Below are 16160 nucleotides of genomic sequence, written 5' to 3'. Positions count from 1 at the left end.
ATGTTCTCTGATCAGCCTTGGAATTACTTTTGAAGAAAAGTGTGAATATATATTTGTCTTTCAATCCATTTGGCAAAGTAAGACACATTACTGTAGACTCCTGGCCCCAGGACTTTGGAGAAGCAGACGGAGCCCCATGAAGTTAAACCAAATAATGTCCACTGCCTTCCAGGCTGCTCACAAACAAGAGGCCCACCACTGTCACCCTAGAAGGAATTAGCAGGACATGTTAGCTGCGGGATTTCTAACGGTGTTCATAGAACCCTAAGGCTGCAACAAAGCCAAAACCAGCTTAAGCAACTTCTTGGAAAATTCCATCAAAGCTTTCTATTGTTAGCTTGGGAGAGAATCTGCTACAATATCAGTGGAACTTTCAGATAAACATGATAAACTCTGATCTTTGAAAAGAAGGAGGGTAGCTTGGAAGACATTTGTTCTTTCTGTGAAATCAGAAGACATTTTGTACTCATTTCCTGTACTTACCAAAATATATTTTTAAATTTTATATGTATTAGAACTGATTCTTTTATGAGACCTTATTCTTTCTTTGTAGAACTTTAGAAAGTACCCCAAATGGAACATTAACAGGTTTTTCCCCCTCCATTATCTGTAATACAAACATGTTTTAAAATACCTCTTTTTATTTTTAAGATTCTTGCTGTGTGAATGCATTTATCAAGCACAACACCTTTTGATCCTCTAAGTGCACTTTTTTAGTAGTTCTTAATTTTTTTTTATTTTTTTAATTTATTTTTATTTATTTATTTATTTATTTTTTTGCCAGTCCTGGGGCTTGGACTCAGGGCCTGAGTACTGTCCCTGGCTTCTTCTTGCTCAAGGCTAGCACTCTGCCACTTGAGCCACAGCGCCACTTCTGGCCATTTTCTGTATATGTGGTGCTGGGGAATCGAACCCAGGGCCTCGTGTATACAAGGCAAGCACTCTTGCCACTAGGCCATATCCCCAGCCCTTAAATTTTTTTTTTTAATTTGGCATATTTGAAGAGAATGAAACAGTAGGAATTTACAATGAGATATTTCTTTAGGGCCTACATGTGATTTCCTATGCATAGATATGCTATCTATGATTATTAAGTTTAAATATTCCAATTGAATTTCATTTCATTCTTTTGATAAAAAATCCCTATGGGACTTATCGACATTACTATTTTCTATGTCTAGAACAGCCAAAATTTCTGCTCAGATAATAAGAAAGTACAGTTAAATCTAAAGACTGTGAAGAGGATGTCAGAGGCAGACAGGAACAGAATTTCCTTCCTGAGGTGTGGGTTTGGGGCTGGGCTTAGTGAGTTAGGTGTTTATTCAATGGGAAAGAGGAGGTCAAGAATGATCAAACTGAAATATTTGAATGTTTCCACAGCAACACTGGTCTGGCCTATTTTTATCGTTGTCTTTTCTTCTCCCTAAGATTGAGCTTTAGGCCGAAGTCTCTTTGTCTTCAGTATCGCTCCACTTGATTTATGTAGGCCTCCTCAGAGGGATCTATGGCCTCTAATGGGCCTTGTTGATATAGCTTTAGAAAGAAAATTTATGGCCTCTAATGGAAGTTTTCATGAACAAATTTGTTCCAGGTCTAGGAAAATGGCAGGCTTTGTTTTGTGTTATGTTTTGTGCTTTGTTTTTTTTTTAATCTGAGGAGTGATAGCATCTTATAAGCATCTAAGAGACCCACAACACTGAAATTCCACCACTGAAACAGCTGGCAGGACTTAATTCTTATTCTACACCATGAAGTGTATGTGCCCAATACCATGAAGTGTGCATGCCTGGGCCTAGGTCTGCACTTAATCTTCCTCTTCTCTCTAGCTATTACCTAGATGCCCTTGAACATGTGTCAAGAGTTATTATTTCTTTGTTGGCCTCCCAATCACACAGATGGAACGAAGAAATGTATTTTCATTAATTCTTTCTCCCAGGATAGCACAGTGGCCAAACAACAGGTAGCATGGGTTCCCAGCCCTGCTTTACCACCTTGTGCTAGGTTATCTGAAACATGACTTAACCTCTTTGTTTTCTTCATCTGGAGAAAAGAAAGATATAGTCACATGGGATGACTATGAAGGATTCAATAAGTCATTAGAAAGTATTTAGACGAGACCCTGGAATACAAGTACTACACTGAAAAATATTCAAATAGTCACTATATATTTGAAGTCTAACTACATGTCACACACCATAACTAGATATATAACAAAAGGGGGCTTCTACCTTCAGTGACTCAGTTAGTCCCCTAAGCATCCTATTTTACACAGGCAAAAACTACCTAGAGATGCCTAATGGCTTGTTAGTGGAAATAGTTATTAACAGAGATGGATTCCAACCAAGATCTCTGCATTGCCTGTGTCCCAAACCTCTTATCACACTGTCTCTTAAAATATATTTATTCTTTGACATGGAAATGAAACCTGGGCTTTTAGTACAGAAGGAAGGGACACACCATTGCTAACCTCAGCTGACTGACTCCTTGGATAGAAAGGAGGGAGCCATGTAACTCTGTGACTCCCATGACAGCGATCTAATAGTCCTCAGACATCCTATTCTAACATGAACCCTTGAAAAGTCTATTTATGTTGGGTTGCTTCTCTTCTTCAATAGTGAAACCTGGGGAGCAATGTGATCACTCCAGCGGCAAAATGACAGCCCCTCCCAGCAGTATACCAATGGTCATCTTCACTTAATTACAAGTTCTTTTGTATACTTGGATAACTTCATCCTATCCTAGGAGCTACTCAGCTATAATCATAGTGAATGCTTAAGTAAAAATGTTTTCCTGTAGTGCTACATGGATTTGCTCTATGCTGCTGTAGCTGGGAATCCTGAGTGTCTACAGCTGGAGTCAGTGACATTTGAGGACATGCTGGCAATCAAATAGCAAGCAAGCAAGCCCCAACAATGCCACTGTGGTCACTTCTGAGGCAGTGCCAGTGAAACACTGGGGAAGCTAGGTACTAGTGTATGCCCCAATGCTATCACACCAATGGCTGGCAATGCCCCCTTACCCTGCCACAGCCTGGATAAAACTGTGGTAACCACTTTGTTCCTTTTACAGTCTTGATTGCCCTAGTCACCAACATGGGTGAGTGAGATGGACCAATGCAATTGCTCTATGCCTGTTGCTGGGCATGGTTATGTTTTTGATTTAGCAGCTAGAAGCTTAGGGCAAACTCAGCAAAGGGGATGGGGGAAGTTTGTGGGGGGAAGGTATGGGGTCTTGACCAAGGAAACAGTGTGAACTGCTTCATTGTGATGCAGTTGGTCAGAAATGTTTTCAGAAGTGTTCCCAAAGGACCACACATGAATAATAATGAGTTTGAAGTTATTGTGGATCGCAATCCCCCGAGTAATCAGAAAATCATTTACCATGCACGAGTCCACAGTTCCAGACTCATAGCCAGCACATATCATCCGGTTGGTGAGGGTCTTCATGTCAAAGTAAGACTGGCACTGTTCCAGAGAAATAATGCGGACCTCTCCCTCCTGCAGCTTGAAAGGCACTGGGTTGAAAAATGTGAATATAGAAGATCAGAAAATGCTTCACATCTAGCCAGCTATGAGCTGAACAGTGTTTCATAGGCACTTATCAAGAGAACTGTATTCTTTACGTAAAATGTAATTTTGAAGACATGATTTGTTGGGAATTAGAATATTTTTAATTGGAAATATTCATAGTATTTGACTGATTCAATCTGTTTATTTTGTTAATGAGGAAACAGAAGTACAGACTGGTTAAATGATGTGACTGTGGCTTCCCATTCTGGTCATAGGAGATGGCATAAAAATGATAGCTGTGACAATGAAAGGGGAAATAAACCAGGCTACTGCTCTGCATAGAAGCTTCCAGCTCAGTAAATGAATCCTGCTCTGCAGAAGCAGAGAACCAGTTAGATCCAACCAGGAGAGGTTTTGCACTGTTCTAGGTGAAGAGCACTTCTCACCATGTGCTCAGGTGGGAGGAGGGCATCTTTGATGTGAGAAACTTTTTGTTGTTGGTGGTCATGGGGCTTGAACTCAGGCCCTGGGGACTGTCCATGAGCTCTTTTGCTCAAGGATCTACCACTTTTAGCCACAACACTACTTCTGGCTTTCTGCTGGCTAATTAGAGTTGAGTCTCACACATTTTCCTACCTGAGCAGGCTTTGAACTGCAATCCTCAGATCTCAGCCTCCTGAGTAACTAAGATTACAAGCATGAGCTACAGGTTCCCAGTGATATTCTTCTTTTTGTTATGAATATAAAAGAAACTTTAATCCTTGAAGATATGACTGAAAGAGGTCAAAAGAACAAGGGTATTCCTTGGTGTTGACAGAGAATGTATAAACTCTATCTTGCAGAATACCACCAATTTTTTTGAAACAAATATCACTAATCCTGCTATTTGGGCATATCATATTTGGTCAGTTCTACCTTTCTGAATGAATTCAGCCTTGCCTTTGTATAGCAGGGCTATGCCATAACTGTGCAGTAGGTTAAATAATTGCTGTGAATTTGATATAGATGCTGTAGGAAGAATCTACATAGAGACCATGAAAAGTACATACTGCTCTTAAGTTACAGGAGTAATTGTGACTTTCAAACACCAAGATGTCCATCCTAAGTCTAACTTGACCTTCAAATTTTTTAATGTGAATTTGTCTGCAAACAGCATTGATTTCTGTCCACTGACTTTTCCTTCAGTTGTTTAACTGAAAACTGAGCTCAAATACATCAGACTAAATCTCAAGAAAAAATTCATTGATGTTCCTTTACCATTACCTTGGTGGTTCGTGAGATGAGTTAACAGGATTCCAGGATGTCAGTGCACATTATTAGCCTTGAAACCCGTGGTATTATAGGTGACATAGGCAGAATAGCCAGCACTTACACTTAAAAGAAACAGTATAGCCTATTGGCAGTGGCTCACACCTATAATCCTAGCTACTGAGGAGTCTGAAATCTGAGGATCATGGTTTGAAGCCAGCCCGAGCAGAAAGTCCATGAGACTCTTATCTCCAAGAAGCTACTAAAAAAAGCCAGCAGTGGCTCTGTGGCTCAAGTGGTAGAGCACTCACCTTGAGCAAAAGAAGCTCAAGGACAGTGCTCAGGCCCTGAGTTCAAGCTCCAGGACTGAGGGGGGGAGAGAGGGAGAGAGAAAGAGAAAGAGAGAGAGAGAGAGAGAGAGAGAGAGAGAGAGAGAGAGAGAGAGAGAGAGAGAGAGAGAGAGAGAGGCATACCATCCATATTTAGTAAAATGAAAGATTTATATGATCTGAAGAGAAACCAGAGTATCCCATCCATATTTAAAAGTCAAAATGTATTTAGAAACCAAATAGCCATTTGGGGCCATGAGAGAAATTAGTACAACTTTTCAGTTTCTGTATGTTTTCTATGTTTAAATTATCTACACAGCTAACTTATCTAATTAATTTAAATAAACTATTAAAGTAATGTTCTTTGTAGAACTCTTTGCAGATTGTAAGATAGAGACAAGATGAAATCATAACAAAACTGGAAATGTTCCCACAGGGCTGGACTGCAGAAGGGAAATTGCCTAGTTACTTAGTAATGCTCCTACCTGCAAATAGGCCAAGTCATCATTAGGGTGAGTTCAAATGGGTGATGACTGACAGGTCATCTCATGTGTTTGTGCCAAAACCTCAGTAGTGGCTCTCGGGAGAAAGAGTCTGTGATATGAAAGAAGCTTTTTGAGTTGTATTTGAGATTAGCCGGTTAACTAGTAGGATGGATTGGCAATTGGCATGACAGGGAAGAAAATGTGACATACACACCAAGTATTTACCATGTGTGGCTATATCTCTCCAAGTGCAAATGAACTACATGGTATTTTTCTGCTACAGGCTGAAAGGCAAACACTACCCATGTCTCTATCTTACTTTTGTTGCCCATGTGGCCCCAGCCTGTGATATAGCAGTATGTGTCTGGTTCTAGAGACTCCTCTGGGTTGGGTAAGCAGACAGGCCGGACATAGCTAGTCTCATTTATGTCTTCACTCAATTCCACTATGCTGATATCATAGTCCACGACTTCTCGGTTGTAGCGGGGATGCAGGATAATGGTCTTTACAAAGCGGGTCTGCATGAACACAGATGGGTGGTCCAAGTTGTTGATACCAAAGACGACTCTCCACAAAGCAGCATTCTCTCTCCTAAAGTAACAATTAAAGAGCAAATGACATTGTTAACTCTCATGATCTCGTCAACTTCAGTCATTCATTTAAAAATATTTTTGACCAGTGCTCTTGTAATCTTAACTATGCAGGAGGCTGAGATCTGGGGATCACAGTTCAAAGCCAGTCCAGGCAGGAAAGTCTGGGAGACTCATCTCCAATGAATCACTAGAAAATCAGAAGTTGAGCTGTTGCTCAAAGGGGTAGAGTGTTAGCCTTGAGTCGAAATGCTCATGGACAGACAGCACTCAGGCCCTGAATTTAAGCCCCAACAGCCAACAAAAATAAAAAAGTACACACACACATCATGACTATTTCCATTCCGACCTCCCATTGCATTTATATAAGTTTTTGTATAACACTCTGAATGATGAATAGCTGTGTATTATTGTGGAAAGCAAGTTTATGCTTCTTGAATTACCCTTGCAAGCATAACTTGTTCAGTTTTAAGGAAAGGAAGACGAATGAGAAATATAATGAAATGTTACAAAGGAGAGAGAGCAAGAGGAAATGTGGGAGGAAAAGAGGAAAAAAGAAAAGAGAGTAACTCACAGAAAATTCTAGTTTTTTTTAAAGTTTCTGCATTTTTCAAGGCAATGGTTAGTCTCAGACTCCATCTTTTCATATTTATCAGCAACACTGTATTAGTCAATTAAATGCAGCTTAAAATGCTTCCACCACTTGGCTTCCTGGTCTTGGTATGCTAGAATTCTCACCAAGCTCATGGTTCCCCTTTAATTAATTCTCCTCTGAATGCTTCTCCCCAGCTCTCAGTGACAATATTGACTTGCTCTGGAATTCCATTCTAAACCTCTCTTTGGAAGATTTCACCCACCTCAGTGATTGTAAGTAGTACCCCTACCCTGATGACTCTACTGATGAACAATAGCAACAGCTCTCTGAGCTCCTCTGAGCTACAGGCTTGAATGTCCATTTAAGTATGCAACACTTAGATATTTGATAATGGCCAAGATTTTTGAACACTGGTGATGTTAAAGCATTCAGAGCTAATTTTACAATAATATTTATAGCGCCAGGGACCAATTTGATCTTTTCTTTTACCCAACTACTGAATCAGAAAGTCTTCTTTGCTTCTACTTTCAACTATATCCTGCATCTTGTTGCAGGATTTAGTTGCTACCATCCTCATCTAAGCTATGGGCCAGACATTTGGTCCACTGTTTTGACTTTTCAAATGGTGGCCCTTCTTCTGCATCTTAGCTCCTATAACTCATTTTCCTCACAGTAGTGAGAGAGATGTTTTAAAAATAAAACACCATCAAGATCATTTTCTGCTCTCCAACAACTTTGCATAGCAACTGAGATAAATTCTAGACTTTGTTTGGTGTCTGAGGTCCTACACAATGTGTTGTATTTTAACACCAAAGACTATCTTTCTATTTGGGGGCCTTTCAAGGGCCCCTTTCTTGTTGTTCCCCCAGCTCTTCTGTGGTTCTCACCTACTCTTTCCTTTCAACCAGATTTCAACTTGATTATTACCTCCACAGCACTGTTCTCTCTCACTTATACCATCCTCATCAGTCTCCATTATTGTCTCTGCTTTATTTTCTTTTCATGGTATTTATTGATAACAATGATTCTGGCACATTCATTTCCCTAGTCTCTGCTGTTACCCCCCTCAGCCCCCCCCTCCAGTTTCTAAGGAAAAATGCTTTCAGAACTATCAAAGAAAAGTTGGTGTCATTAATTAAATATATGTAGATACATATTACTTCCTCCATAACAGTCATTGTGTAATCTCTAGATTACAATAATAATCAAGAAAGGCATGAAACTTTGGAGAAATAGGTAGAACTGAGTGAAGATGGTCAATTAAAGACACAATTACATAAATTTCAGAAAGTGCTGTCTTATGAGCATTAGAAGATAATGTTACAGAATTAGTATTTACTGATAGTGCTGGCTCTCAAAAAGCCTACCACTCTTCCTTCTTCCATTCCTTCCTCCATTCCTCCTTCCCTCTCTCTCTTCCTTCCTTCCTTACCTGTCTTTCCTTCCTTTTGTCAGTTTACAGGAATAAATACACAACCTATCAAGAAATTCCATATTCACTTCAAGTGCTATTGTTCATGACATCAGAAATCAAGCAATAATTTATTTTTAATGAATTATGTCTATTTGATAGCTTTCTACTCATAAACCAAAGCTTCTAAAGTTTATGACAAAAACTCAACCCTCTGCTTAAGTCATAAGCAATATTTCCAAGTGATTGAACATTCTAAACTGCTTGTAATAAAGTAAAATGACATCAAAATTGGACATAATTACTATATTTAATAATTTAATTCTAATGGTAAAAACTAAATGTCAATAAAACTTTGTGGTGTGTGTGTGTGTGTGTGTGTGTGTGTGTGTGTGTGTGTGTGTGTGTGTTCTGGTCCCGGGCTTGAACTTGGAATGAACACAGTCCTTGATTTTTTAATCTTAAGACTAGTGCACTACTACTTGAGCCACAGCTCTACTTCTGGTTATTTATTTTATTTATTTTTTTTTGTGGTTCATGGAGTTAAAAGTCTCAGGGATTTTGCTGCCTGAGTTGGCTACAAATGGTGATCCTCAGGTTTTAGCCTCCTGAGTAGGTAGGATTACAGGCATGAGCCACTGGTGGCCAGTGATATTATTCTTTTTTATGAGCATTATTTGAAAATAATATTTCTCTTAATGTTTCACACAATATATTTTATAGATATATAGCTACATTTTGTAGGTAAGATGGAAAAATGCAATTTCCATTTACAATTCTTCAATTACTCACTAAAGAAAAAGTCTAGCTACTTACAGATCTCATATGTACTATGGCATTTTGAGGTTTTCCTTCAGCCTTATCAAAACATTTCTGGATCAATATCCTGTTACCTTGATTTATCATTCGCCATAATCTAACTTAGATATGATAATGTCACCTTTCTCACTTTAGCTTAGCTACATTTATTCCATCATTTATTTATTTACTTTCTGTGGTGATGGGATAGAACTCAGACTTTGCTTTACCATTGAGCTATGTCACCAACGCTATAAAGCCAAATCTGTAGATGTCTTTCCTCTCTTTATCTTTTCCTATGAGCACAAATTTTTCCTTTTGCACCTGTTCTGATTCTGAATGTCTCAAATTCAATATTTTTTCTTTTTAAAAAATGCTTTTGTAGGGGTTTATTTTTGTATAACAGGGCTAAAGTAAAAAGAAATAAGAAAAAGGGAGCAAAATATCTCCTAGTTCCCATGTAAGTCCAGTTTAACAATGGAAAATTGATTTTCATGGTAATATTTAAAGTAGAAATCATATCTTATTTTTATAAGACTTATTGGATATATATACATATATATATACATATGAAGTTAATGTTAGTGATGGTGGTGACTAGAGTGAAATATAGGTTATCCTGAAGCTATAAATTTGAATGTCATTAACAAATGTCTGAAATAATACGTAGTTATCCATCACTCGATTTTTTTCAGTTGTATAAAGGAGTTACTGTTTGTTTGTTTATTGTAATCCTCCCCCAAACAGACTAATATATGTACAAGACAAAAGGTACAGAAAGCAAATAAACTGATATTTGTAATTTATGATATATGAACAACTAGGTCAGTGAATGAAGACAGGGGACCTGGTGAACCCAAATGACAGGCTACTGAAATGAGAGGGAAGCACCTAGACCTTTTACTTTTCCAAAAGAAAAAAAAAATAAGGAAAGTTGTTTCAATGTCAGTATAAAACACTAATGAAAATTTCAATGAGTTCTGAGGATCATGGTTCAAAACCAGTCTTGGGGAAGAAAAACTTAGGAGATTATCCTCTCTAATTAGCCAGCAAAAAAAAAGCCAGAAATGGAGGTGTGACTCAAGTGGTAAAACACCAGCTTGAGCAAAAAAGCCTAGCAAGAGCATGAGGCCATGAGTTCAACCTCCAGTACTGGGGGAAAAATAAAAAGGAAAGAGAAACAAGGGGAGGGGGAGAAGAGTAGGAGAAGGGAGGGAAAGGGAGAGTTCAAAGTCCTAGTAGAGAATGAGTGCTGACAAGTAATCCCAAATCTTGTGTCTTGAAACATTGTTGTGGTCAAAATCCAGATGAAGGTGATAGGGCCCAGTTAAGCATTATGGCCACACAGTGGGATGACAATACTAGTTCTTCTTGCAATACTAGTTCAATGTTTCTTACAATATTATCATGGTGCCAGCCTAAAAAGTTCCTCTTTCAGACTTTCAGAGGTGGAAGAAACAAGCAAATTGCTTGTTAAGCGACCTCTGAAAAACGAAGTCTCCCTTCCTTAGCACCTTTGAGGTTGACTTCGTATTGGAACATATGGGACTTGATTTGGTCAACTGAGCATCTCCTGTTTTCAATTTTCATTTGGTAGTTTCAAATACTTATCCATGGAAGAGCAATTTATCTTTTGTTCCACCACTATGATTAAAAGAGACAGGCTGAGAGACTTCCAGATGGAGCATGCTGGGTCTTGCCAAAGTGGATGAGGATGCAAAGTCAATTCCATTAACTGAAGCAATTAATGGTCCCAATAGGATCTTTTAATAAGCTTCACAATATAAGTTCTGGAAAGCTTACTGCATCCCTATAAACCAGAATTAGGCTTATTAGCACATCTTTGAGCAAAGGCTTGCTGGATGTTGGGCAATTTTTAACTGGATGGACAATCTGGCCCTTATGACAGTTCTGTTAATTTTACTGGTCCATGAAATTTCGTCAAGACTTTTGATATTGTATCCACTTACTTATAAACACATATTTCTTCTTTGTGTCAAGGTTTTTCTTCACTTCAGAGATCCTTCAGTGAAAAAGGAAATTTGAATACCACATATGGTAATGACAAAAGTGGCACACACACTTGGCTTAACTAGCACATTGGCTGTTGTTTCTTTAAAGCACTATTGGGTTCACTTAAGTAAGCATCCTTTGACAAATATATTTTTGCTGGTACAATTTTCTATTTATCATGTAGTTAAAAGTCAGAACTGGAAAAGACATCTTAACACATCCGGTCCTTTCCAAAGCAATAACATTGCACTGTATCTCTTGACATACTGCATATACTCTTCCAATCATTCTGGATCTCATCCATTACTAGTTCTCAAGAGGAAATACTGGTTTGATTTTTACAGATTATTTTCCCCACAGAACAAATATATAAATATCCATTATTTTATCTCCTGATTACTTGCTGAAATATCTCTGTGTATCTGAAGGAATAAAGCAAGTATCTATCTCTGTAATTCCCACATGGAACAAAAATGTATGTTTTGGTTCTTTATCTTCTAGAAGCAAAAAGTAGCAGGAAATGAGTAGCTTTGTGTAAGAAGGTTTATTAGAACCAGATACTGGCTCACACCTGTAATCCTAGCTATTCTGGAGGCTGAGATTTGAGGATCATGGTTGGAAGCCAGTCCAAGAAGGAAAATTCCAGGAGACTCATCTCCAATTAACAACCAACAAATCCAGAAGTGGCTCTGTGGCTCAAATGGCAGAGCACTAGCCTCAAGTACAAAAGCTTAGGAACAACACCTGGGTCGTGAGTTCAAGCCCCAGGAATGATTTCTTAGAATATCGTTAAAATAACAGCAAACTTAAATAAACCCAAAGGCCCATCAACTGGAAAACAATAGGAAATTTTGTGATAGATCTATAATGTAGAATACCATTTAACTTTCAAAGAGAATAAGCTAGATTTTGTATCAGTCCACATTGAAGAATACCTATGATGCATCACCCTATGAGAAAAACAGCAAATAAACAGAAGTTGAGGGCATGATTCTAAACTGACAAATAAACAATATCCCTGGAAAAAGTGAATGTGTTTTCAGGTGTGCAGGAACACTGGCCAGGATAATGGAGGCTAGAAAGTACAGGAGATAAATAGCACCAGCAGAATGTGAAAATACTCATGCCATAATGGTATAGGAAAATGCAGAATACATATGTCCAGTAATGTTTTTTAAAGAAAAATTTATCTTTGTCAGGGTCTTCCTGATTGCTGCCAGGCAGAGTTCTGAAGGCTTTAGACAGCCTACTTAAATTCATACCCACATCTACCGTGAGGGCTGATGACTGTATAGATGCAGAATTGGCTCCATTTTTGAAAGAAACATGACCAATACAAATATTTTACCTTCACAGTGCTTCTTACACTACCAATTGCTCATACATTTGAACTACTCTCACTATGGTATGTAAATAAACCACTTCTGTTTAAATTTATATGTACACACATAAGAGATCTAAAGAAAAGACTGATTCCAGCTCAGGGATCAATTAATTCCCTGGGTTCAATTCCTTAGTACTACATAAACAGAAAAAAGCCAGAAGTGGTGCCGTGGATCAAGTGGTAGAGTGCTAGCCTTGAGCAAAATAAACTAAGGGACAGTGCCCAGGCCCTGAGTTCAAGCCCAAAGACTGGCAAATAATAATAATAAAAGATCAGACCCAAGTAAAGCACAAAATAAAAAGTACAACTTACCCCTCGAAGCAGTGGGCAACTGTCAGCACCCACCTCTTGGCAATGAGGACACAGCCACAGATGTGCCCACTGGGGTCACTCTGCAGAGAGCACTGCCATGGCCACCTTCCTGGGCGACTCGTCCGACCTCCAAGGATGCGTTTGTTCATCCGGGCAGCAGGGCGGCGCCCACAGTCTATCAGAGTGGAAGACACTGTGATTAGCCACCCAGCCCAGCCAGAGGCTGAGCCCTTTGCCATGACACACACTGTGATCGTTTTTCCCCCAGAGACAATCTAGTGAAATGTAGTTCACATCTTGTTGCTAGACCACCAGTTCTCTCACCTTGTTTAGTACACAGAAGAGAAACCTTACTTCTGCTCAGGCAAGGCTGCCTAGATTCAGAAACATAAAATGTTATAACATTCAGTTAACATGGTTACTGTTCATTTCAAATACTTTACCAGGGAAAGGAAAGATATAGGATACACACACACACACACAAATATACATGAGGGAGGCCATTCTCAAGACAGAGAATTAGTCAGCTATCAGCAGGGAGACATACTTTTATTTACATATTTTAGTTCATTTACCATTATTATAATTTCAGGTTTGTAGGAGGAGAAATTAATGCACCAAAGTTTTCCCACAGCATCTTGGTGGGTGATTCTACTGCAAAATTGACTCTGGTTGTGATATTCTCAATAGAGAAGGGGCAGGGCAATTGGGGCTGCTTCTTAGAATATATGGAAAAGAGGGAGCAGGTCAGATTTTTATGCTGGTGGGTAAAGTTTTGCTCTGCTGCAGAAATTGAGAAATTGAGGGGATTAAAAGTCTGAGATGAATGAAATATTAAAATAGAGCTGGCATAGTGTCTCATGCCTGTGATGCTAACTGTTCTGCAGCCTGAGATCTGAATATCACTGGGTAGGAAAGCTTGTGAGACTTTTATCTCCAATTAACCATCAATAAGCCAGAAGTGGAGCTGAGACTCTAACAGCAGAATGCTAGCCTTGAGCAAAAAAAGTTCAGGGACAACATTCAGGCCTTGAGTTCAAGCCCCAAAACTGGCAAAAAAAAAAAAAAAAAGTAGGATAATTATCTCTACATTGATGAGACTACTATAAGGATTAAGTGGGTCAGTATGTATAAAGTCAGGTGACTGTACTATAATAAGACCTTAATAAGAGTTGATTCCTTCCATTTATTTTCTCCCTACAGCCTACACATAAACAAGAGCTTTCAAGATTTAGGAAGGAAGGAACTTTAGGTTACGGTCAAGTTTACATGTTAATAATTTCCTTTTGTCTCTTTTCTCACACCCTCCAATTGTTTGTAACATTACTTTAATTTCCTCTGTTAACTCATATCACATAGCAGTTTTAGAAAAGGCAGATATAGCATTATTTCAAATAGGATGTGGGAAAACTCCAATATTAGAAGCCAAGACATGATCCAATATGATAATTTCTGTAACTATGATTAAAGAAAGATGCAATTAGCCAAAAAGAAAAAAATTTGCCTGGAAAGAAGAAATGTTGAAATATCAATGCCAAATTCCAGTTACAGAAGCTCTTTATTGCTGTTGAAAATTTTGATTTCGTGGTACTAGGTTTTGAACTCAGAGCCTCTAGGCAGATTCTCTTCCTCCCAACCCCTTTTTACTTCAGTTGGTTGTTGTTCTGCATAGAGACACACATGCGTGTCCTCAGATGACCTTGAACTTTCTGCCTTTGGCTTTCACCTAGCTGTGACTACAGCTGTTCATCACCATGCTTGGTTCTCAAGAACTTTTGCCTGGACTGGCTCTGAGCTGCATTCTTCTTGATTTTTGCTTTCTGAGTAGATGGGGTTACAGATGTGGGCCTCCATTCCTAGCCTGAGAGATTTGGATTCTGTTATACTAAAAATGGAAAGAAATATCCTAATTATAAACTCTTGTTTTACAAGCTGAGTCTCATGGCTTTTAGGGGACAGGTCTTACCCAGGTACCAGCAGATCATGCAAGGTTGTGCTATTGAGGATCTTCCATGTGGGGGGTAAGGTCAGCCACTGGTGGTCTTTCTCCCATTCTTGTATCAATTCAGTCCTAGCAGGTTCTCTGGCATAAAGAAAATGCTACATAAATACCAAAATACGATGGATGATATTTGCACAGGGTATTATCTTTGTCTTGTACTTATTCTCTTTTGTCATTTACAAAGTATATGTCTTTTTATTTTTTATTTTAATTTTTTAAAATTTTATTGACAAGGTGATACAAAGAGGGGTTACAGTTACATAATAAGGTAGTCATATTTGTCATATTTGTTACACCCTCCCTCATTTCTCTTTCCCTTCCCTAGCTCAGATAAACATATATACAATATCCAGTGTACCAAAATCATATACAGCGACCACAAGGGGTATGCCATAGGAAATTCACCTAGTACATTAAACATAACGACAACAATAAAATTCTGTTTCCATCTCTTGGAGTTCATTTTGCAGAGCTAAATCTTATATAATCATATGCACATAGCTGTTGAGCGATTGTGATCCCCTGCTAGGTCTATCCTAGACATTTTTATGTTTATTTAGTAATTGTTTGTTTTTTAGAGACATGATGTGAAGTTGCTGACCAAAACATGTAGAAATACAATTTGAAAAGAAGTTGGTTATTTTACAGGCATGATCTCTACTTTTCCCCCCCGCCCCCAACATCCACATAACAGGGAGACCATGCGCCTTTGTTCTTTGTGTTCTAGGTTTGTCTCGCTCAACATTATTTATTCAAGATCTAAACATTTCCCTGCGAATGCAATTATTTTTATCATTTCTAATCACTATGTAGTATTCCATTGTGTACACGCACCACGTTTTTTGGATCCATTCATCTGTAGTGGGCTATCTGGGTTGTTTCCATATTTTGGCTATTATGAATTGTGCAGCAATAAACATGGATGTGCAGGTGTCTTTGTGGTATCCTGGATCCTGTTGTTCTGGATAAATGCTTAGGAGTGGTATGGCTGGATCATAGGGTATTTCTATGCTGAGTTTTTTTTTTCTTCAAATTTTTACTATCAAACTGATGTACAGAGAGGTTACAGTTTCATACGTTAGGCATTGGATACATTTCTTGTACTGTTTGTTACCTTGTCCTTCATACCCCCCTCCCTCCTCCCCCTTTCCCTCCCCCCCAGGTGTTCAGTTCACTTACACCAAACAGTTTTGCAAGTATTGCTTTTGTAGTTGTTTGTCTTTTGTTACCCTGTGTCTCTCAATTTTGGTATTCCCTTTCAATTTCCTATTTCTAATACCAGTATACACGGTTTCCAATATACTCAGATAAGATTACAGAGATAGTGTAGGTACAACCACAGGAAGGTGATACAAGAACATCATCAATAATAGAAGCTACAGATACAGATGGGACATTGAAAGTAGCTACAACTGTGATATAACAATCGTTTCCATAACATGGAGTTCATTTCACTTAGCATCATCTTATGTGTTCATAAGGGT

At 38.5% G+C, this 16160-nt stretch overlaps 1 protein-coding gene across 1 annotated transcript in view; it reads right to left on the bottom strand.

Annotated features, from left to right (window-relative positions):
* The window catches only part of Corin (corin, serine peptidase), a 270666-nt gene continuing 254506 nt past the window's right edge, over window positions 1-16160 (bottom strand). Inside the window, exons 17-22 of the mRNA XM_048364609.1 lie at window positions 14641-14757; window positions 12999-13048; window positions 12675-12849; window positions 5891-6162; window positions 3381-3514; window positions 1-206 (exon numbers count right to left, since the gene is read on the bottom strand). Coding sequence (XP_048220566.1) covers window positions 24-206; window positions 3381-3514; window positions 5891-6162; window positions 12675-12849; window positions 12999-13048; window positions 14641-14757 — 931 coding nt within the window. The 3' untranslated portion in view covers window positions 1-23. The remainder of the gene's footprint in view (window positions 207-3380; window positions 3515-5890; window positions 6163-12674; window positions 12850-12998; window positions 13049-14640; window positions 14758-16160) is intronic.

Source organism: Perognathus longimembris, chromosome 16 (genome assembly GCF_023159225.1).
Source record: "Perognathus longimembris pacificus isolate PPM17 chromosome 16, ASM2315922v1, whole genome shotgun sequence".
NCBI lineage: Eukaryota > Metazoa > Chordata > Mammalia > Rodentia > Heteromyidae > Perognathus > Perognathus longimembris.
Note: the sequence above shows the minus strand (reverse complement) of the source record. Positions and strands in the feature narration are given on the sequence as shown.